This window comes from Neovison vison, chromosome X (assembly GCF_020171115.1).
Source record: "Neovison vison isolate M4711 chromosome X, ASM_NN_V1, whole genome shotgun sequence".
NCBI lineage: Eukaryota > Metazoa > Chordata > Mammalia > Carnivora > Mustelidae > Neogale > Neogale vison.
Window position 1 is genome coordinate 71,370,718 of NC_058105.1, and position 24,351 is coordinate 71,395,068.

Sequence of the window (24,351 nt, forward strand, 5' to 3'; positions counted from 1 at the left end):
TCTCTCTAGGTTGGGCTGCTTCCTTAATCTCTCAAGGCCAAATGGCCCTTATACTTTACTTGGAAGTATAATCTATGTGGAGGCAGGTCAGGAGAGTATTAAATCACCTTGGAGGTTGTTTTTCTTCCTTTTTAGTCTGTCCTGACCATATCTAAAATTCCTTTTCTGAAGATTTCCCTTCATAAACCTTTTACATCTTTCCTTTGCATTCAGGTTTTGTCCCAAGCCGTTTTCTTTCAAACAACCATTTTATTGAGGACAAAATTACCTTTCCTAACCTTCAACAAAATGTATTCCCATTCCTTAAATCTTTTTTTACATATCATTTACTTTTTTTATAGAGTTTTCCTTATTTCCATCAGTTTTAGTTACACTAAGCAGAACTTTGTATTCTTAGAAACACCTTTAGTTATTAGCCATTTGTGAACTGTTACAACAGAATTTTTCAGGTGGCAAATTTATGAATCAGTTAAGTGGAAAACAAGTTTACCAGCAGATTTAAATACTTTTCTACATCCAGTAATTAACGACTTAGCCTTTTATCCTGTTTGGTTAAGATATAGATGTCCACAATTTAATTCCGTTTGTCATCCAAGCAAAACTTTAAAACTTTCAGGTTACCAAAGACTTTGAAAGCTACTTCAGCAATTACCCATTAGAACTTTGAGACAGACAATTAACCATCAGTTTAGTCATTTCTTTGCCCCAATAGAGGAGCAGATGCCATGCTTTTCCACCAGCAAGGGGGGAGGGGTTAAGCAGTCCAAGTCGGGCCAGAGAACACAGGGAAACTTCCCCGAAACAAAGAGAGTTTCGGCAGCTGCTTGGGAATATTCCTTATGGTCTCTGTCTCGAGTTAGACCAACCCGTTGGTTCCAGTTATAGCCATTAACATGGGAAGTGAGTGAGGGAGAAACCCCCACATCTATTAGGAGAAACTCAGAATCTCTCCAGTGACCTAAAGTGAGACTTAAGGGGGTGGTAAGTGTTTGCCCCATTTTAGAGTCAAAGAAAACACCAAGGACAATAAGTAAGACACACAAAACAGTTAACAAGAAGGACGCTGCGCGATTTCGGTACAAAACCGAAAGCAAAAACTCAAGCGGAGATCCTGGGGGTCCGGATTCCCCCTCTCCAACCAAGGCCACGTATCTCTCTGATACAGGCTGAGCTCCAAATGCCCCACTGCACTGGGGCCCAAATGTCCCAAAGGACTCAAATGTCCCGCCCGGGAGGACTACAAACGCCTCTGGAACGTCTTCCAGGGCTGCGAGGGAGAAGTCCGAACCCGTCAGCTCCTTCTGGCCCCCGCCAAATACAAATGGATCCGATCGAACCCCAAACCAAACGCATGCGCAAATACTCAAATGTCCCGTCCGGCGGGACTACAAACGCCTCTGGAACGTCTTCCAGGGCTGCAAGGGAGAAGTCCGAGCCCGTCAGCTCCTTCTGGCCCTCGCCAAATACAAATGGATCCGATCGAACCCCAAACCAAACGCATGCGCAAATTCACAAGTAACAGGTTCAGACGCAGCCACAGACGCAACGAACAGACACAACGAATAGAGTGCTGGCCAGCTTACCTCCTGACAGTGGGTCAGTGGTCCTTGGGTGGGGGGTCTCGTATCCCGGACGAGCCCCCAAATGAAAGATCCCCCGGGGCTCCAAGCACCCCGGAATGGACCCCTTCTCAGGAGGAGACCCCCGGACCCAAAAACCAAGCCGAGTCCACTGATCAGATGCAAACAGCACGAGGTTTATTGAGTTGACACAGGTACCTGCGGGCGATCAAGTCTTAGGAAGACTCGCGCGCCAGCCCTTTGTTTAGGGCCTTTTTATGGGGTTTGGGGAAGCGAAAGCATACGTACAGAAGCAGAAACATAGTTACAAGGTTCTTATTGGCTGGTTTGAATGTAAGGCATACTCGGTGTTTGTAGATTGGCTTTGAAGGACCCCGGCGCGCGAAGAGAAAGGTGGGGAGGGGGAGTGAGGAGGGGGAGTTGGACCTTATTACTCAGCAGAGAAACATCCTGCCTACGTGACTAGGCCCACGTACCTAGGCGACCCCCCTTGCCTATGTGACTATGCGCATAAAGTATCCTGTTGAAACAGGAGACCAGTATCACCCCCTAAAAGCCAAGTGGTTACAGAAAGGCAAGGGAGTGGTTAAACAATTAACTGGGGGAGGGGTCTAACAGGGGAAGGGCGAGTGATTACAGAAAAGCCAAGAAGCAGTTAGTTAATCAATGGCTGGGGGGGGGTGTCTATATGCGGAGTCTTTCAATAGTTTTCCCTTAGAATCATTTTTTATTTCTGTAAGTTGGATGATTATGGCCCCTCTTTCACTCCTGATTATAGTCATTTGTGTCTTCTCCTTTTTTTTTCTTGACCAGTTTACACAAAATTTTTTCAATTTTATTTTCTTTTTCAAGAACCAACTTTGATTTCTTTTATCTCCCTGTTATGTTTCCAGTCTCTGTTTCATTAATTCCCACTCTAATCTTTATCATTTTCTTCCTTCTGGTTGCTTAGGTTTTAGTTTGCTTTTCTTCCAGTGTCTTAGAGTAGAAGTTTAGCTTAGTAACTTACTTCTTCTTTTTGTAATAACTTTTATAGCTATAAATTTCCCTCTAAGCACTGTGTCTTAAGCTGTTTGAAGCACTATAAATTTGGGGACACATTCAGACCCACAGCATTCCTTCTTTGGCCCCTCAAAATTCATGTCCTCCTCATACAAAATACATTCATTCCATCTCAATAGCTCTAAACATCTTAATTCATTCTAGCATTGACTCAAAAGTCTAAGTCCATAGTTTCTTCTAAATATCATCTAAACCAGATACGAGGTAAGATTGAAGGTACAATTCATCCTGAGGCAAATTGCTCTCTAGCTATGAACATGTGAAATCAAACAAGTATATGCTTCCAAAATGCAGTGGAGAGACAGGAATAAGATATTCCTGTTCAAAAAGGAGAAATAGGAAAAAAAAACAAGTTAATGGGTTCAAAGTAAGTCTGAAGCCTAGTGGGCCAAGTAATATTAAACACCAAGGCTTAGGAACAATCCTCCTTGGCTTTGTGTCCCACATTCTGGACCCACTGGGACTGCAGTTGTGTCCCCAAACCTCTAGGCCCCACCCACATGGTTCTGCCAGGTGTAAACCCATGCTACAGCTCTCACAGATTAAGGTTGAGACTGGAATCCCTCACAGTAGCTGTGCTGCCCTGGGATGGAAAGCTACACTGGGTGTTGCCCCTAATGGGGGTCTCCTGCTATAGCTTCAGCCCACAGCTGTTCTTTGAGCTCCCAAGTCTCCTCTGGCATCTTTTGAAATCTAGGTGGAAGCCTTTATGCTTCCCGCTCTTGCACTCTGCCTACCGTGAGGATACCAAACTGATGACTTCCCAAAGTTTGTGACCTATGCTGTCTGGAGGGGCAGGCATAACAGCCTGCTGCACTTGGAGTGGCTGTGCAACATGGCCCCAGAATTTGAGAAGGGGAGTCGGGGAGGTTCAGTGGCACTGGGGAGCTGTGTCTCCTCCTTTGAAATCATTCTGCCTCTTAGACCCTTGTACTCTAGGGCCTGTGGTGGGAGGCCTTTTTTTAGGGCCAGCCCCAAGAACTCTGAACTGCCTCAGGTCATTCTTCCATTGCTTTGGACAAGAGTTACTAACTTCTGTTAGATGGCTGACCAATTTCCCCATTGTCTTGGTGTGTGAATAGCTCCTGGCTTCTGTTGGTTGAACCACAGCATTCTCCTTATCAAATTTCAATCATACCCTTAGTGTTCTGTCTTAAACTAGCTTTCTTATTTCTTTCAATTTGATAGGCTGAAAATTTTCCAAATTTTTAAATTGTGCTTCCTTTTTTTAAAAAAAAGATTTAATTATTTATTTGAGAGAGCATGCAAGAGAGGGAGCAGCAGTGGAGGTGGGGGGCAAAGAGAGAGGGAGACCAGAATCCCCACTGAGCAGGGAACCCAATGTGGAGCTCAGTGCGGGGGTCAATCCCAGGACCTGAGCAGAAGGCAGACACTTAATGGATTGAGCCACCCAGGTGCCCCTGTGCTTCCTTTGTGATTAGCATTTTCACCTTTAAATCATTTCTCTCTTCTTACATTTTACTATAAGCATTCAAGAGAAACCAGGCCACTTTTTCAGCACCTTGCTTAGAAATTTTTTTAGCCAAATGTCCAATTTCGCCACTCAAAAGTATTATCTTCTTTGAAACACTAGGACATAAACACAATCCTGCCAAACTTTTTGCTATTTTTTTAGCGTGGGTGGCTTTCCTCTAATTTCCATTGTTCCTCATTCATCATCGGAATGATCTTCAATGTCCATATTTCTACCAACATTCTCTTCACTGTATTCCCAAACTGTTCTCTAAGAAGATTGATTTCTGCAGCTATTCTCTTTCTTGGTCCTCATGTAACCAGGGCACAGGGATGTCTGGGGGTCCCAGACAGACCAGATTTGGCCATGTGCTGCTGACAAAATCCAAAGGCAGAGAGGGGATTGGTGGTGAAAAAAGAAAGGAATTTATTTCAGTGAGGGCAACAATGGGAAGATAGCAGACTAGTGTCTCAAAGACAACCGTGGAAGTGCTAAAAATAATTCTAGGTTTATACAAGGAAAACGTGGGGAAAAGGTCCATAGGTACATGAAGATACAGTCATTGTCTTGGGATCAGTCACATGGGGTCTTGCAGGCTCAGGGCAATCCTTATTGCTTGAGAGGGTAGTTTAATTCCCATCATGGGATGCTTTGCCCACAGGGTACTTTGCCTGAGTTGAGATAAGCCAAGAAGAGCTTCATCAATTAGTACAGACGGAGGTAAAAAATGGAGATAGCTAAAGTCCTCTTTCTTTTTTTTTTTTTAAAGATTTTATTTTATTTATTTGACAGAGAGAGATCACAAGCAGGCAAAGAGAGAGAGAGAAGGAAGCAGGCTCCCTGCGGAGCAGAGAGCCCGATGCGGGACTCGATCCCAGGACCCTGAGATCATGACCTGAGCCGAAGGCAGAGGCTTTAACCCACTGAGCCACCCAGGCACCCTAAAGTCCTCTTTCAAATATGAGAATTGCTCTTAACCATTCATTCTCAGCAAAGTAGTTTTTTTCTAGCTCATGCCTCTGAACTCTTCCAGCTTCTACCCATTACACAGTTCCAAAACTGCTTCCATTCATTCAGGCGTTTGTTAGAGAAGCACCCCACTCTCGGTGCCAGTTTTCTCTCTTAGCCTGTTTAGGCTTCTATAACTAAAACACCACACACTGGGAAGCTTATAAACAACAGAATTTTATTTCTCACAGTTCTTGAGGATAGAAGTCCAAGATCAAGGTACTAGCATGGTTGTGTTCTCTGGTGAGGGCCTTTTTTCCTGGTTCATAGTTTGCGCCTTTTTTCTTTGTCTTCACATGGTAGAAAGGGCTAAGGATCTCTCTAGAGCCTCTTAAAGGGCATACATCCCATTCTTGAGGGCTCTACCTCTGTGACTTTAGCACCTCCTAAAAGCCCCACCTACTAATACCTGCACCTTTGAGGTTTAAGATTTCAACATATGAACTGGTTGAGGGGTACACATTCGGACCATAGCATACTGCTTCAGCAGCATCCCATATGTTTTGGTATGTTGTGGTTTTTTTTCTTTCGTCTCGAATTATTTTTAAATTTTCATTGTGATTTTTTTCTTTGACCCATTGTTTATTTAGTAGCCTCTTATTTAATATCCACATATTTGTGAAATTTCCCAAACTTATATTATCTTATTGATTTCTAAACTTACTCCATTAAGGTCAGAGTATGTAGTTCATGTAATTTCATGTTATTTTAACTTTATTTGAAGTTTGTGTTGCAGCCTAGCATATTGTCTGTCCTGGAGAAAGTGCGGTGTGTGCTTGAGAAGAATTTGTGTGATTCTTGGGTTGGTGGAATGGTCTATGGAATGGTCTGTTAGGTATAAAAAACAATGGTTTTATACAATTGCTTTTTAAAACAATTGAAAGAAGAAAAAAGAAATATATATTTATACACTTTTATGTTTACATAACTATTACATAATTGCTTTTACCAGTGTACTTTTTTCTGTTTGGATTCAGACTATCTGGCGTCGTTTGTTTTCAGCCTGAAGAACTTCTCCTAGCATTTTTATAAAATGGTTCTGCCAGCAATAAATTCTATCGACTTTTGTTTATAGTTTTTTTGTTTTTTGCTTTCAGTTCTAAAAGATAGTTTTGCTGGTTATTAGATTGTTGGTTAACGGTTATTGTCTTTGGGGCACCTGGGTGGCTCAGTGGGTTAAAGCCTCTACTTTCGGCTCAGGTCATGATCCCAGGACCCTGGGATCAAGCCCTGCATCGGGCTCTCTGCTCGGCAGGGAGCCTGCTTCCTTCTCTCCTCTGCCTGCCTCTCTGCCTACTTGTGATCTCTATCTGTCAAATAAATAAATAAAATCTTTTTTAAAAACTGTAACTATCTTTCATCATATTGAATATGTTATCCCACTGCCTTCTTTATTGAGATTATATATTTGCTGAGACATTGTCACCAAACCTTTGTTAAACTGTGATTTCCTTTTGTTGTTTGAACATACTTAAAATAGCTGCTTTGAAATCTTTGTCTGCCAAGTTCAGCGCTGGACCTTTTCAGTCAATTCCTCTTGCCTGTTTTTTTCCTGCATTTGGGTCGTACTTTACCATTTCTTTGCATATCTCACAATATTCTATTGAAAACTAGACATTTTAGATAATATATTGAAGCATCTTTGAATACTTATTCCCCTCTGTGGTTTGTTGTCATTAATAGTTGCTTGTTTATTGGTTTAGAGACTTGGCTGGGCTAGTTCAGGCTAGTCTACTTCCCTCAGCTATACAGAAGGGTACGGCTTCTGATATCACTCTCTAGAGGTCATAGTCTTTGCCTGGACTATGGCCCTGGCCCCTCCTCTACAAAGGGATGAAAGTAGTTTTAGCAGGGTTATTTTTATAGTTTCTCTTTCCTCGATATCCCTGTTAACTTCTGAATGGTCTTTCATTGGTATTAACCCAGATGTTAATCTTGACTAATTACTAGCATGGTTGCTTTTTTTGGGGGGGGGGTGAGTGTGTGTGTGTTTGTGTGTGTGCGTGCACACGTGCATGTGCATGTTTGTGTTCAAAAATGCTTTTAGACATTAATTGTTCCACAGTCTGATACACTTAATGTGAGGCCCCTTTGAAAAGTGGTAGGGATCTTCTTAGTTTTTTCTCACCCTGGTTCCCTATGTAAGCTTCTGGCTGGTCTTCTGTTTTGCATGTTGACATCATTGAGCTATTAGCCTCTTTTTAAGTATTCAACTCTGAAATCTCCCTTTTTTTTGTAGTAGCCTTAAACTTGAACTTCCCCAAGCTGTGTTCCAATTAAAGTCAGTCCTCTTAGGCAGAGATACAGAGCTTACTCTTCTAATGAGCTGCTGCTTCTCCTGAGAAGAAGTTTTATACCACTGTTTTGGAGCTGGAAGTGGGAACATGGCACATTTCTCTCAGAGTGACAGTCCAGCTCTGTGAGTAAGGTGCTTGGCAGGAGTCATAGTCCCTGGCATTCTGAACTTGCCTCTCCCAGTGGAAACTGTCCTAGAAGCAAGCTGCAGTGAGGGCAATTGAGACCCAGTAACTGTAATTTCCCATGCCTGGTTATAGGGACTGGGTAGAGGAAGAAAGCTCCAGGCCTCTTATTTGTGCTTATTATAATAGAGTTCCTGCAATACAGATCTGGGGGAGGAGGATGAAAAGTGCTGGCAGCTTGCCCCTTCTGGAAATGCCTAGTCTAGAAGCTGAGAATACAGGGAGCCCCATCTTCCTGGTCATACACACCCCCCCAAAGTAGCACTCACACTGAGCTGGTTGTTTTACTAGGGGGAGGGTCCGTGGAACTCCTCATACCACCATTCTAGAAGTGCTGCTCTTCTGTCCTAGATTATTAAAATTGATAGTGCTAAAGATTTTCTGTTTAATCCTCATTTTCTGGGACATTAAGAAAATTACAAATAGGGGCACCTGGGTGGCTCAGTTGGCTAAGTGTCTGCCTTTGGCTCAGGTTATGATCCCAGGGTCCTGGGATTGAGTCCCTCATTGGGCTCCCTGCTCAACAGGGAGTCTTCTTCTTCTCCCTCTGTGGCTGCCCCCTGCTTGTGCTTGTATTTCTGCAACTAAATAAATAAATAAAATCTTTAAAAAAGAAATACAAATAGGGGCACCTGGGTGGCTCAGTGAGTTAAAGCCTCTGCCTTCAGCTCGGGTGATGATCCCAGGGTCCTGGGATCGAGCCCCGCATTGGGCTCTCTGCTCTGTGGAGAGCCTGCTTCCTCCTTCTCTCTCTGCCTGCCTCTCTGCCTACTTGTGATCTCTGTCAAATAAATAAATAAAATCTTTTTAAAGAAAAAGAAATACAAAGAGAGGTTAATATTTGTATATAAATTATAAGTGTTCAGCTTAAACTGTAATTTTTCTATCATTTTTAACTGCTTTTAATGCATATGATACATTATTTTAATTTGCTTTAAGTTTTGTCTGGTTGAGACTAATTTTCTTTGCATTATTGCCAAATAGACCGAGTTACTGAGTCGTGCCCTCGAGCAGATCCATAAATGTAGAGAAATCTGGAATCTCCTGAAAGAAACAGGTACAGTGGGTACTGGGAGTTTGGTAATACAGTTATAAAAGGCATTTCCAATATGAATAACTCAGTCTTTATCACCAGAAATTTGTGCCACTTCAGTACTTGACAGCCAGTCAAATGATTGTTTGAAGACTGTATGACTGTACTTTGACTCTCTGACACACTGCTTGGAATAAGAATATTTTTACTTTGTTTTTTTATGGAAGCATAGTATTGAGTATAAAAATAGGATCATTATTGTTCAATATGACATTATTGCCCTTAGGCCACTAGATTTCATGTCTAATTTAATCAAGCTCTAATTCTGAGTAAATGTAGGCTACAGAGCCTTCCAAACCATAATCATATCAGATACTATTAACTTTTTATTATGAAATAATAAAAATAGTAATTAACCTTTTTAAAGTTATGTAGTAACTTGCTACTATTTCTTCATTAAGGATGGTATTGGCTTTTAGGTGTAGGCATTTTCTTAATGTTTTGTCCATCTGTTCCTATTTTAGAATTTTAAAGAATCAATATTGAATTACATGCCTTTTCAACTTCTGTAGAGATAACCTTATGGTTTTTGTCTTTTGAAGTATTAACATATTGAAGTAAAGTAATAGATTTCCAAAAGTAAGGCATCATTGCATTTCTGAATAAATCCTACTTGATCATGGCATGTTATTATAATTATTGATGAATTTGGTTTCCTAAAATTTAGAAGTTATTGGTTTGGTTTTTTTCCTTTTGTTTATATGTGATATCTTTGGTGGATTTTGGTATTGAACTGTAGGACTTGGAAGAGGGCGCCTGGGTGGCTCAGTGGGTTAAGCTGCTGCCTTCGGCTCAGGTCATGATCTCAGGGTCCTGAGATCGAGGCCCGCCTCGGGCTCTCTGTTCAGCAGGGAGCCTGCTTCCTCCTCTCTCTGCCTGCCTCTCTGCCTGCTTGTGATCTCTCTCTGTCAAATAAATAAATAAAATCTTTAAAAAAAAAAAAAGGACTTAGAAGGAAGAACATAAACATAAAGTTGAATTCACCTTTCTCAGTCTATGATAGCCATTTAAAGGAATAAAGACAAAAAGAAAGGATGGAAAATACCTAAATGACATTTATAGAAGATTTAAAAGAAATACGTACTATAGCCTGAAAATAGAAAATCCATCTTCTATTTATGTGTCCTTTGAACATTTACAAAATTGTTCACAAAGAAAACTTGAATAAATTCCAAGACACAGAAATAAAGCAATGTTATCTATCACAATGCAATAAAACAAGGAATTGATGGAATCAAGACAAAACTCTTGACCTCTTGGACATTTTAAAACACAGAAACTACAAAATACCTAGAAAATAATGATCTTGAAAATACTTTATAAGAGAATCTAAAGTGCTAAAGCAGTTCTCAGAGCAAAATTCATAGCTTCAATGACTTATTTGAAAAGTATGTCAGGGGCACCTGGGTGGCTCAGTGTGTTAAAGCCTGTGTTTTCGGTTCAGGTCATGATCCCAGGGTCCTGGTATTGAGCCCATCGTCGGGCTTTCTGCTTCCTCCCTTCTCTCTGCCTGCCTCTGCCTACTTGTGATCTCTATCAAATAAATAAATAAAATCTTAAAAAAAATAAAAAGTATGTCAAAATGCTGTCCACTAAAAAATCAGTTTTTTCATTCTAGCAACATAGCTGGACTACACACACATACACACACACACATATCTAGCTATATATATATGTGTATATGTATATATTTCTGTACCTGTATCTCTATGTCATTACAGAATTGAAAATTAAAACATATGATACATATGATACTACTACATATGTATTAGAATCACAAAAATCTAAAACACTAATACCACCAAATGCTGGCAAGTATGTGGAGCAATAGAATAGTCTTATTCATTGCTTTCAGGAACGCCTGCCTGTGGTATAGACACTTGGAAGACAATTTAGTACTTTCTTATAAAACTCTCACTATACATTCCAGCAACTGTACATTTTGAATTTTTTTTTTTAAGATTTTATTTTATTTATTTGAGAGAGAGAGACAGTGAGAGAGAGCATGAGCGAGGAGAAGGTCAGAGGGAGAAGCAGACTCCCCATGGAGCTGGGAGCCTGATGTGGGACTCGATCCCGGGACTCCAGGATCACGCCCTGAGCCAGAGGCAGTCGTTTAACCAACTGCGCCACCCAGGCATCCCGCAACTGTACATTTTGTTATTTACTCAAATAAATTGGAAACTTATGTCCATGCAAAGACCTGCATGTGGGTGTTTATAGAAGCTTTATTCATTGCTTAAACTTGGAATCAGTCAAGATATTCTTCAGTAGGTGAATGGATAAATCTGTGGTATGTCTAAGCAATGAAATCTTAATCAGAGATAAGAAATGAGATACTAAGCCATGAAAAGTCATGGGAGAATCTTTTGTTAAAGATTTATTTATTTATTTATTTAAGACAGAGAAGGAGAGTGTGGAGGGAGGGGCAGAGGGAGAGAGAGAATCTTGAAGCCGACTCCCCACTGAGCATGGAGCCCAAAATGAGGCTGGATCTAGGGACCCAAAATCATCACCTGAGCAGAAATCAGGAGTCAGCCTCTTAACTCGCTGAGCCACCAAGGCGTGCTTGGAGGCTTAAATGCATATTATTTTAATATGCATCTTAAATGCATATTATTTTAAATATATTTTATATATAATATAAAATATTTGTATATAGTATATAATTTTATATATATATCATACAATTTTCTTCATCAATCTGAAAAGGCTACATACCACATGATTCTGACTATATGATATTCCAGAAAAGTCAAAACTGTGGAGAAAATAAAAAGATCGCTGGTTGGCAGAGGTTAGCTGGGGAGGAAAGGATGAATAGACAGAACATAGAGAATTTTTAGGGCAGTGAAACTGTTCTGTGATACTACAGCAGTAGATAACCTGTCATTATACATTTGTCAAAACCCATAAAACATACATCATCAGGAGTGAACCCTAATATAACTATGGACTTTGGGTGAAAATGATGTGCAATTTCATTGATTAGAGCCAATATAGCACTATGGCACAGAATGTTCAGTAGTGGGGTATGTTCTTTGAGGGGGAGTGGATTTGGTATATGTGGGAACTTTGTACTCTCCACCCAATTTTGCTGTGAACCTAGAACTGCTTTAAAAGAATGCCTATTACCAAAAGGGCAAGAGATAAAAGTGCTAAAGAGAATGTGGAGAAAAGAGAACCCTTGTGCACATTGGTGGGAATGTATAATTGATACAACCACTATGGAAAACAGTTATGGAGGTTCCTCAAAAAATTAAAAACAGAATGATCTAGAAATTTTACTTCTGGGTATATATCCAAAGGAAATGAAATCACTAACTCAAAGAGATATCTACACCTCCATACTGATTACAACATTATTCACAATTGGCAAGACAAGGAAGTAATCTAAGTGCCCATGAAAAGAGGAGTGGATGGGGGCACCTGGGTAGCTCAGTGGATTAAAGCCTCTGCCTTCAGCCCAGGTCATGATCCCAGGGTCCTGGGATCGAGCCCCACATCCAGCTCTCTGCTCAACGAGTAGCCTGCTTCCCTCTCTCTCTCTCTGCCTGGCTCTCTCCCTATTTGTGATCTCTGTCTGTCAAATAAATAAATAAAATCTTAAAAAAAAAGAAAAGAGGAGTGGATGAAGAAAATGTGATATATGTGTGCATCAGTATGTACATACAGTGAAACATTCAGCCTTAGAAAAGAAGGAAATCCTATGATTCTGATGGAAATTGGAGGGGGAGATGAACTATGAGAGACTGTGGACTCTGAAAAACAACCTGAGGGTTTTGAAGGGGCGGGGAGTGGGAGGTTGGGTGATCCTGGTGGTAGGTATTATGGAGGGCACGTATTGCATGGAGCACTAGGTGTGGTGCATAAACAATGAGTTCTGGTATACTGAAAAGAAATTTAAAAAATAAAAAAATAAAATGTAAAAAAAAAGAGAGAAGGAAATCCTGCCACTTACAAGACATGAATGAACCTAGAGGGCATTATGCTAAATGAAGTAAGTCAGAGAACTGTTTTTGAACAGTTGTTTTTATTTCATTATTTCAGTTTTCTTTCTTGGGGTCTTTGTATACTTTGGATTTCCTTTGCTTGTCTTATAACTGTATCATTTTCTCTCTTTTGAACTTTTAATTTCCATTTTTATTTTTTAAACCCATGTCAAACATTTTATTTAAGTCATTAATTAATTAATGAACCACTGAGATGTTAACAGGTGGTTCAGAGGAGAATTAAAAGACACACACAAACTGAGGGTTTTAGAGGGGAGGGGTGCCAGGGGATGGGTGAGCCTGGTGATGGTTATTAAGGAGGGCTCAGATTGCATGGAGCACTGGGTGTTATATGTAAACAATGAATCTTGGACCACTACATCAAAAACTACTGATGTACTATATACTGAATAGCATAACACAATAAGGGGCGCCTGGGTGGCTTAGTGGGTCAAAGCCTCTGCCTTCGGGTCAGGTCATGATCTCAGGGTCATGTGATCCAGTCCCGCATGGGGCTCTCTGCTCAGCAGGGAGCCTGCTTCCTCCTCTCTCTGCCTGCCTCTATGCCTATTTGTGATCTGTCAAATAAATAAATAAAATCTTTAAAAAAAAAGAGGACCCTGGGATCATGACCTGAGCTGAAGGCAGAGGCTTTAACCCACTGAGCCACCCAGGCGCCCCGACATGTGCACTCTTTTATCACCATCACCTATTTAACCCTTCACCCCACTACCCTCCCCTCTTGTAACCATCAGATTGTTCTCTATAATTGAGTCTGTTTCTTGCTATATCTCTCTTATTTTTCCCTTTTCTTGTGTGTTTTGTTTCTTAAATTCCACATATGAGTGAAATCATATGGTACTTATCTTTCTAATTGTGTTATATATAAAGATCTGGAGTATTTAAACATAAACCTAGTCTCCTGTCAATCTCTGTAACCATGATTTAAAAAAACGTAAAAACATACAAACTATTATTTAAATGGTAAAAAAAGGACAAATTCTTATACAAACAATGCTTATAACTATATTGCTGTGGAAAGTAGGGAGACTTAATGAAAGTTTCTGAATTCAGAAGGAGGGGTAAGATGAGGAGGTGAATGAGAAACATATTATTTTAATATATTTGATTTTAGTTTACAGAAGCAGTGTCTACTAAATTGTTTTGAGTTACAAATAATTTAAAAAGAGGATTTTCTCATATATTCAGGAAATAGAACATTAAAACAATGTCAACAATATTCCAAATACATAACCACAATAAAATTTCCTTTATCAATTTATTCAGTCCTGTGTAGTTGATGTTCTGCTGGATCTTGGGTCAGTAGTCTGCTTTTATAGAACTGTAAGCTTTTAGGTTAGAAGAAAACCTGGAAACCCTCATTAAGTGCACTGGTATGGTCTCAGGGTTGTCTGGTGTCAACTCAGAAACCGGTAATCAAGATTCTCTTCTGACAGGTCAACAGTTTGAAGAACCTGATAGAGTCCTTTTCTGTGGGGCTCTGAGACTGTCTTTCTTTGTTAAATACACAAACTCTTGCCTGTCACTTAAAGCAGAGTCTTCAGGCAAACATCAGAGTAAAACAAACTGTCTATACATTGTAGAGATTAAATAGCTGTGGTTAATTTAGTTAAGGTAACCAATAATACCAGAGTGGAAGGAAGGTAAAATTCTTTTGGGGGGTTCAGTATATAATTAAATCATAACAGTTTTTAACTGCGGTTATATATGCAAAAACCATAAAATTTGCCATTTTAGCCATTTTATGTGTACAGTTCAGTGGCATTAATTACATTCACAATGTTATGAAACTTTCACTACTACGTATTTCCAAAACTTTTTCATCACCTCTAACAAACTCTGTACCCATTTAGAAATAACTCTGTATCACCCTTTCTCCTAGCCCCTGGTAACTTCTCATGGTACCGTCTAGATATAAGTGGAGTCATAATATTTTTCCTTTTGTAACTTGCTTATTTCACTTAGTATAATGTTTTTAAGGTTTACCCACATTGTGATAAATCAGTACTTGGCATTCTTTTTTATGCCTGAAAATATTCCATTATATGGATATACCACATTTTATCTATTCATCTGGTGATCAATACTTGGGTGGTTTTCACCTTTGGCTACTGTGAATAATGCTGGTGTGAACATCAGTGCACAAGTATCTGCTTCAGTCCCTGTGTTCAATGTTTTGGGTCTATATCTAGAAGTGGAATTGCTGGGTTATAGGATAATACAATGTTTAACTTTTTGCAGAACTGCCAAACTTCCACAGCAGCCTCACCATTCTCCATTCCCACAAGCACTGAATGAGTGTTCTAATTTCTTTACTTCCTTGCCACCACTTTACTATTACGTCTTTTGGATTATAGCCATTCTGTTGAATATGAAGTGCTCACTGTTGTTTTCTTTGCATTTCTTTAATGGGTAATGATGTGGGATGACTTTTCATGTGTTTATTGGCCATTTATATATCTTTTTTGGGAAATAAACACTTGTTTGCCAGATCCTTTGCCCGCTTATTTGGGTTATCTTTTCATTGTTGCCTTGTATTAAACCTAAAAAAGAAAAGCCTGAAGTTCTCACCTCCTCCTGTATCTTCTTTTTCCCTGTGTGTCGTCTTTACCTTCACAGTGAACACTTCACTTCCGATATTTCTGGTTACCAAATGTATGGAGGCTTTCCCTCCACAACAAGTAGTTTTCTGTAACATCAGCTGGGTGCTCTACAGTTCAATTCAGTTCTGACACTGTCTACCCAGAGATAGTCTTAGGTCCCAGTTTATGGGCGTAGTCCCACAAGACTGACCCCCACCCCCAACCATTTCAGACACCAGTCATAGGCTCAGGTTGACTTGTGACCAACCAGCTATACATTGGAATTCCCAATAACACTCACCTTGGGTTTGATTAACATAAGTGATTTTTGCCCATTTGCCCTTCTTCTTTCTTTTGGATTCATTGGGATCTTCTGTGTATATATAGGATCATGTCATCTGTGAACAGTGATAATTTTGCTTCTTCCTTTTCTAATGTGGATGACTTTTATTTCTTTTGTTCTTTGTTTTTCTTTTCCTAATTTCTCTCACTAGAACATCCGCTATGGTGTTGAATAGCACCAGTGAAAGCAGGCATTCTTTTATTGTTTCTAATCCTAAGGAGAAAGCCTCAGTCTTAACCAATTGACAGTGATACCTGTAAGTTTTTGTAAATGTTCTCTATTAGGCAGAGTATTTTCCCATCTATTCCTAGTTTTATGAATAGTTTATTTTCTTTGTCGTGAAAAGATTCTGAATTTTTTTATTTCATTGATTCAATTTTTTTCTACTATTTGTTTCATATTTATCTGTTCTTTATTATTTCCTTCTTTCTGGTAGGTTTGGTTTTAGCTTGCTCTTCTAGTTACTCATGAGACTTAAAGTTAGTTTGTTCCTTTAAATCTTGTTTTTTTGTAAACTTTTTTAAAGATTTTATTTATTTGACAGAGAAATAGAGCACAAGAAGGCAGAGCAGCAGGCAGAGGGAGAGGGAGAAGTAGACTCTCCACCGAGCAGGGAGCCCGATGCATGGCTCGATCCCAGAACCCTGGGACCATGACCTGAGCTGAAAGCAGATGCTTAACTGACTGAGCCAGCCAGGTGCCCCTAAATCTTATTTTAAATGTAGAACTTTACAGCTATAGATTTCCCTCTGAATACTGCCTTCCCTGCATCACCTAAGTTTTAGTATGTTGTGTCTTTGTTATCATTCATTTCTATGTATTTTCTAATTTCTCTTATAATTTTTTTCTTTGGCCTATTGACTTGTTAAGAGTATGTTTTTTAATATGTACCTATTTATGAATTTTCACTTTTACAGATCTCTAGCTTTGTTCTGTTATGGTCAGAGAATATACTTCATATGATTTCAGTCTTATGAAATTTACTGACACTTGTTTTGTAGCTGTGTGTTCTATACTGCAGAATATTCCATGAGCACTTGAGGAGAATGTGATTTGTGCTGCTGTTGGATGGAGTATTTTCTATATGCCTGTTAGGCCTACTTGATTTATAGTGTTGTTCACATCTTTCTTTGTTGATCCTCTATCTTGATATTCTGTCTATTTCTGAAAAAAATTATGAGTTATGATTAGTGTTTCTCTTGAAGTTTACTCTCAAGATAGTCAGTAATCTTCAGGAACTGCTCATAAGGTATACAATTTCTGAAAAATCTTGTTAACAGTTTTTTACTTTTAAAAATATAAGGGAGGCTAAGCATCTCTTCTGATTTTGCAACTCTTCTCATGCAACTCTTAAACAATAGTAACCCATCAAATGAACCTAATTTTCACATTTCTCTCTTTATGAGGAGAAGGAATTAATTTTTGCATTTCCCCAGCATCCCTTTTAGAAATCTCAAAGGTAGTTTTAGGTTTAAAAGATATCCTGAAAACTTTATAAAAATTTTATATCTTTTATAACAGGATGTGACTTTTTGGAAAACAAAATCAAGAGTTGTTAGAGATTGTTTGGGTACTTGATTAAGATAGGATTATGGATGCCTCAGAAACAATACTTGATTACCTATCTAAGCAAAATGACATTGAAATATTTTAAAAAGAAGCGTAGGAAGTAACATAGTTTTAAAGAACTTTAGCTCTTTGATAAATGAGGAAACTGTACTTTGCCATTAAATGATCAAGAATAAAGACATAATAAACACAACTTAAAGATCAGAAAATTATTTTTGTAAAACACAGAATCTGCTATCTAGGCAGATTACATAGAAAATAAAGAATAACCTTTCTTATTGTAAGTGAAGGCATTAATCAGTAAACCAAGCAAGCCCATCAAAATCAAGATAATTTTGCTACATTTAAATACATTACAGAGCTTTATCTCGGACACAGATTTAAACCAGGTCAAGTAAAATTTACTTTCCAAATCAGTCCTTCATTTTATGCTCTATATACTCTGAAACAAACTGACAATCTTTTTAGTGATCTGCCAGGTCAAAACTATTTTCATAATACTAAGACATGTCGCTTTCCAGAAGCTATGTGATATGTGATATTGTAATAGATCAAATACAGACGCATATATGAGAATCTAGCTATTTCTATTAAGTCAGAATAAAGAGTTTTTAGAAATTTTCTAGTCTTCTCATTGATTTTTTAAATATATTTTTTTTGAAAATTAACATTAACTTTCAATGATTTTGTCTCAAATAAGTTCAGTTAGTGAATATACATAAATTTTCTGTTCTGACTTCTAATATGGCAGTTACTGATAGATAAAACATGCATTTGAAAAATCTTTGTGAGGGGGCACCAGGGTGCCCTCAACTCTGGTCATGATCTTGTTGGGGTCCAGCCATGTGGTGGGCTCCCTGCTTAGCAGGGAGTCCGCTGCTGCTTCTTCCTCTGTCCCTCCCCCCACCGACTTGTGCACACATGTGCTCTCTCTCTCAAATAAATAAAATCTTTTTTTTTTTTTAAGAACTTCTCAAAATCTCTTTGGAAATTCTTAATTTTTTCAGAGTGCAAAGGGGTCCTGAGAACAGAAGTTGGAGAATCATTCCTTTAGGAATAAACTGCATTTTCCTTTAAAAACAAAAACACATATCCATTTGTTACTATTGCTCATAATATAATGTCAGCCGCTTATTTTAATTGTTACTTTTAACCAAAATAATTTTTATTTCAGAAAGAAAATTTGGAAGTGTGCAGTTGAGAATCCTCTCTTATAAGCATTATAACAAATTAGCAGAATTCCTGAGCATACATAGCGTAGCTATCTGTGGCGACACCTGTCCTATTAAAAAGGAAAAATGAACAAACATATTCAGTAACATGACCCAAAGGTATCACCTCTCTACAGCATATAAAAATAAGAAGCAGTAGTATAAGACTTAAATCTATGCTTTGTAATCAATATTTAAGTATTTGATTTTAATTAAAATTTATCATTTAATCCAGTAATTATTAATTGACTCAATTTAATAGTAGTCCAGCATTTTAAGTTAACTAAATGTCTTGGCAACTGTCTTAAACCTAACATAATACAGCACATAGTTACAGCTAAAATTAAGTTTGTCAGAACAATGATTCGATGTTAGTTGAATACACTTTATGGGGTTTTTTTAAAAGATTTTATTTATTTATTTGACAGAGATCACAAGTAGGCAGAGAGGCAGGCAGAGAGAGAGGAGGAAGCAGGCTCCCTGCTGAGTAGAGAGCCCGATGTCGGGCTCGATCCCAGGACCCTGGGATCATGACCTGAGCTAAAGGCAGAGGCTTTAACCCACTGAGCCACCCAGGCACCCCCACTTTATGTTTTTTATAATGTTAAGTGTTATATATAAGAACTATGTAATATTAATCAATAAATCTGCATACGGTTAGGAAAAAGAGACCCAAGTAAAATTAAATGTGTGTTTGTTCTATACTATATACAAATAAACCACAGAAAAGACCTAGCTCGCTCTTTTAAGACCAAAATTCTTAATCTCGCTTGCCAAAGATTTACCTTAACTTTGGAATCTTAAAATGTTACTGAGTTGACAGAATTTTTTTTATAAGAACACTCTGGTTTAGCACATCTAAAATATTAGTTTAATGTTCTTTTTGTGAGAATTTTAAGAATATTTTATGTAAGTGCTTAGTTATGTCCATAAAGCTGAACAGTGCTCCTTTAACAAGAAGACTTTGTCATCTAATTTGTGGAGACCAGCCAGAGATGGGAAAGCATTTCACACTCACATGAAGTGAGGTCAAGGCCTTTCTTGATTATTGACACATAGACACAGACATAAGGAGCTTATGGATTCAGAGCAGCAGCTTCATCTACAGATCAAGAGTAAACACAGAAAATCACCAGTCTAGATAGATATTAGAGTGCCATTTTCTCTCCCAGCAGGCGTGAAATAATTGTTTAATCTGAGCTTGAAATGGGCACAACGAATCACAAAAAAGACTAACAAACTAAATTGTCTGTTGTTTCTTACCCAGAAACCTTGTCCATTAAATTCATTTACTCAGCAAATGGTCAAATCATATTCCCATTAAATTCATTTACTCAGCAAATGGTCAAATCATATTCCCATTCATTGCTGGTACCAGGGTGGGGAATGACATTGGCTATGCACAAACCAGAAAGAAATTGAAACATAAACTCAATAGAAAAAAACATACTCATCAAAGTTTTGTTGGCACTTGAAATTAAATCAGAGAGCCAAGAGAAGATGAGTTTAAGTAGTCCATGAGTTTTACTTTACCAGCAATGCAATTTACCTTGTTTTGTATGCATTAGGCATTTTGGTCGATAATTTTTTAAAGATATAATCATGACTGTCATACAAATATAAAATGAACATGTGTTAAAGATTTTACTTAACTCATTAATTGGTGAGAGAGCCTGAAGATTTTAGAACCAGTTTCAATTTTCATTTCATTTTGCTTTTCTCTTGTTTTCTATGTTCTTAACTGTTCATTCAGCAAATGTATCTTCTCTCTTTTGTGCCTTTCAATTTTACCTTTATTTCTCTGATGGTTTTATTTTTTCTTCTCATTTCCTTCTTTATAATGGCTCATATTTCATTTTCTTTGTCTACCAGCCATTCTTGAGCTCTTAAATCCCTGCTTTATATTCTTATTTTACAGACATGATTCCTTAATTAATATTTTGAAATTCAGTTTCACATACTTGATCACAGTTTTATTCTGCTGTATGACAATAGGTCTCTGGCAAGAATTCTCCTATCATTCTTTTTTCCTATTCATCTCATTTCATTTTCAAGTAGTACCTTACACGATTATTTCTTAAATCTTTTTTCAAGTTTATTTTGTTGTAGTAACAACATTTAACATGAGATCTATCCTCTCAACAAAATATTAAGTGTATAGTATAGTATGGTTTACCATAGAGACCAGGCTGTACACCAGGTCTCTAGAATGTATCCATCTTGTTTAGCTGTAACTTTTTAAAATTTTTTTTTATTTTTTAAATTACTTTTCAGTGTACTAGAATTCATTTTTTTTTAAAGATTTTATTTATTTATTTGACAGAGAGAGATCACAAGTAGGCAGAGAGGTAGGAAGAGAGAGAGAGAGGAGGAAGCAGGCTCCCTGCTGAGCAGAGAGCCCGATGTGGGACTCGATCCCAGGACCCTGAGATCATGACCTGAGCCGAAGGCAGCGGCTTAACCCACTGAGCCACCCAGGCGCCCCTAGAATTCATTTTTTATGCACCACACCCAGTGCTCCATGCAATACGTGCCCTCCACAATACCCACCACCAGGCTGACCCAACTTCCCACCCCCACCCCTTCAAAACCCTCAGATTAAAAACAAACAAAAAATACCCCTCAGATTGTTTTTCAGAGTCCATAGTCTCTCATGGTTCATCTCCCCCTCCAATTTCCCTCAACTCCCTTCTCCTCTCCATCTCCCCATGTCCTCCCTGTTGTTTCTTATGCTCCACAAATAAGTGAAACTATATGATAATTGACTCTCTCTGCTTGACTTATTTCACTCCGCATAATCTCTTCCAGTCCTGTCCATGTTGCTACAAAAGTTGGGTATTCATCCTTTCTGATGGAGGCATAACACTCCATCGTGTATATGGACCACATCTTCCTTATCCATTCGTCTGTTGAAGGGCATCTTGGTTCTTTCCACAGTTCGGCGACCGTGACCATTGCTGCTATGAACATTGGGGTACAGATAGCCCTTCTTTTCACGACATCTGTATCTTTGGGGTAAATACCCAGTAGTGCAATGGCAGGGTCATAGGGAAGCTCTATTTTTAATTTCTTAAGGAATTTCCACACTGTTTTCCAAAGTGGCTGCAGCAACTTGAATTCCCACCAACAGTGTAAGAGGGTTCCCCTTTCTCCACATCCTCTCCAACACATGTTGTTTCCTGTCTTATTAATTTTGGCCATTTTATCTGGTGTAAGGTGGTATCTCAATGTGGTTTTAATTTGAATCTCCCTGATGGCTAGTGATGATGAACATTTTTTCATGTGTCTGATAGCCATTTGTATGTCTTCATTGGAGAAGTGTCTGTTCATGTCTTCTGCCCACTTTTTGACATGATTATCTGTTTTGTGTGTGTTGAGTTTGAGAAGTTCTTTATACATCCTGGATATCAGCCTTTTGTCTGTACTGGCATTTGCAAATATCTCCCATTCCATGGGTTGCCTCTTTGTTTTGTTGACTGTGCAAAGGAAACTTCTTGATGAAGTCCCAAAAGTTCATTTTTGCTTTTGTTTCCTTTGCCTTTGGAGACATATCTTGAAAGAAGTTGCTGTGGCTGATATCGAGGAGATTACTGCCTATGTTCTTCTCTAGGATTCTGATGGATTCCTGTCTCACGTTGAGGTGTTTTTATCTATTTTGAGTTTATCTTTGTGTATGGTGTAAGAGAATGATCGGTTTCATTCTTCTACATATAGCTGTCCAATTTTCCCAGCACCATTTATTGAAGAGACTGTCTTTTTTCCACTGTATATTTCTTCCTCCTTTGTTGAAGATTAGACCATAGAGTTGAGGGTCCATATCTGGGCTCTCTACTCTGTTCCACTGGTCTTTGTGTCTGTTTTTATGCCAGTGCCATGCTGTCTTGGTGATCACAGCTTTGTAGTAAAGCTTGAAATCAGGCAACGTGCTGTCGCCAGTTTTGTTTTTCTTTTTCAACATTTCCTTAGCAATTCAGGGTCTCAGAATTCTGATTCCATACAAATTTTAGAATTATTTGCTCCAGCTCTTTGAAGAATGCTGGTGGAATTTTGATCGGAATGGCATTAAAAGTATAGATTGCTCTAGGCAGTATAGACATTTTAACAATGTTTACTCTTCCGATCCAAGAGCATGGAATGGTCTTCCATCTATTTGTGTCTTCTTCAGTTTCTTTCATGAGTGTTCTGTAGTTCCTCGAGTACAGATCCTTTACCTCTTTGGTTAGATTTATTCCCAGGTATCTTATGGTTCTTGGTGCTATAGTAAATGGAATAGCTTCCCTAATTTCCTTTTCTGTGTTTTCATTATTAGTGTAAAGAAAGCCACTGATTTATGCACATTGACTTTGTATCCTGCCACATTACAGAATTGCTGTATGAGTTCTAGTAGTTTGTGGGTAGAGTGTTTTGGGTTTTCCCTATAAAGTATCATGTCATCTGTGAAGGGAGAGAGTTTGACTTCTTCACTGCCAATTTGGATACCTTTTATTTCTCTTTGTTGTCTGATTGCTGTTGCTAGGACTTCTAATACTATGTTGAACAAGAGTGGTGAGAGTGGGCATCCTTGTCATGTTCCTGATCTCAACGGGAAGGCTGTGAGCTTTTTCCCATTGAGGATGATATTTGCTGCGGGTTTTTCATAGATAGATTTTCTGAAGTTGAGGAATGTTCCCTCTATCCCTGTACTTTGAAGCATTTTAATCAGGAATGGATGCTGGATTGTGTCAAATGCTTTTTCTACATCAATTTAGAGGACCATGTGGTTCTTCTCTCTTTTCTTATTGATTTGTTCTATCACATTGATTGATTTGAGAATGTTGAACCATCCTTGCAATCCAGGTGACGGTGGATAATCTTTTTAATGTGCTGTTGGATCCTGTTTGCTAGGACCTTGTTGAGAATCTTAGCATCCATATTCATCAGTGATACTGGTCTAAAATTCTCCTTTTTGGTGGGGTCTTTGCCTGGTTTGGGGATCAGAGTAATGCTGGCTTCATAAGAAGAGTCTGGAAGTTTTCCTTCTGCTTCAATTTTTTGAAACCGCTTCAGGAGAATAGGTGTTATTTGGTAGAATTCCCCAGGGAATCCATCAGGTCCTGGGCTCTTGTTTTTTGGGAGGTTTTTGATCACTGCTTCAATCTCGTTACTTGATATCAGTCTATTCAGGTTGTCGATTTCTTCCTGGTTCGATTTTGGAAGTTTATAGTTTTCCAGGAATACATCCATTTCATCTAGGTTGCTTAGCTTATTGGCATATAACTGTTGATAATAACTTCTGATGATTGTTTCTATTTCCTTGGTGTTAGTTATGATCTCTCCCTTTTCATTTATAATTTTACTAATTTGGGCCTTCTCTCTTTTCTTTTGGATTAGTTCGGCCAATGGCTTATCAATCTTATTGATTCTTTCAAAAACCAGCTTCTAGTTTCATTGATGCATTCTACTGTATCTCCAGTTTCTATCTCATTGATCTCTGCTCTAATCTTTATTATTTCCCTTTGTGTGTGGAGTTGGCATAATTTGTTGTTGATTCTCCAGTTCTTTAAGGTGTAGAGACAGCTGGTATAATCTGGATTTTTCCATTTTTTTTGAGGGAGGCTTGGATGGCTATGTATTTCCCCCTTAGGACTGCCTTTGCTGTATCCCATAGGTTTTGGACCAAAGTGTCTTCATTCTCGTTGGTTTCCATGAATTGTTTAAGTACTTCTTTGATTTCTTGGTTGATCCAAGCATTCTTAGGCAAGGTGGTCTTTAGCTTCCAGGTGTTTGAGTTCTTTCCAAACATTTCCTTGTGATTGAGCTCCAGTTTCAAAGCATTATTATCTGAGAATATGCAGGGAAAAATCTCAGTCTTTTGGTATCAGTTGAGCCCTGATTTGTGACATAGTACATGGTCTATTCTGGAGAAGGTTCCATGTGCACTTGAGAAGAATGAGTAT

General features: G+C 38.6%; 1 protein-coding gene across 1 annotated transcript in view; it reads left to right on the forward strand.

The window, feature by feature from the left end:
• TEX11 (testis expressed 11) overlaps positions 1-24,351 on the forward strand; it is a 335,773-nt gene that overhangs the window by 256,278 nt on the left and 55,144 nt on the right. Inside the window, exon 24 of the mRNA XM_044234723.1 lies at positions 8,589-8,661. Coding sequence (XP_044090658.1) covers positions 8,589-8,661 — 73 coding nt within the window. The remainder of the gene's footprint in view (positions 1-8,588; positions 8,662-24,351) is intronic.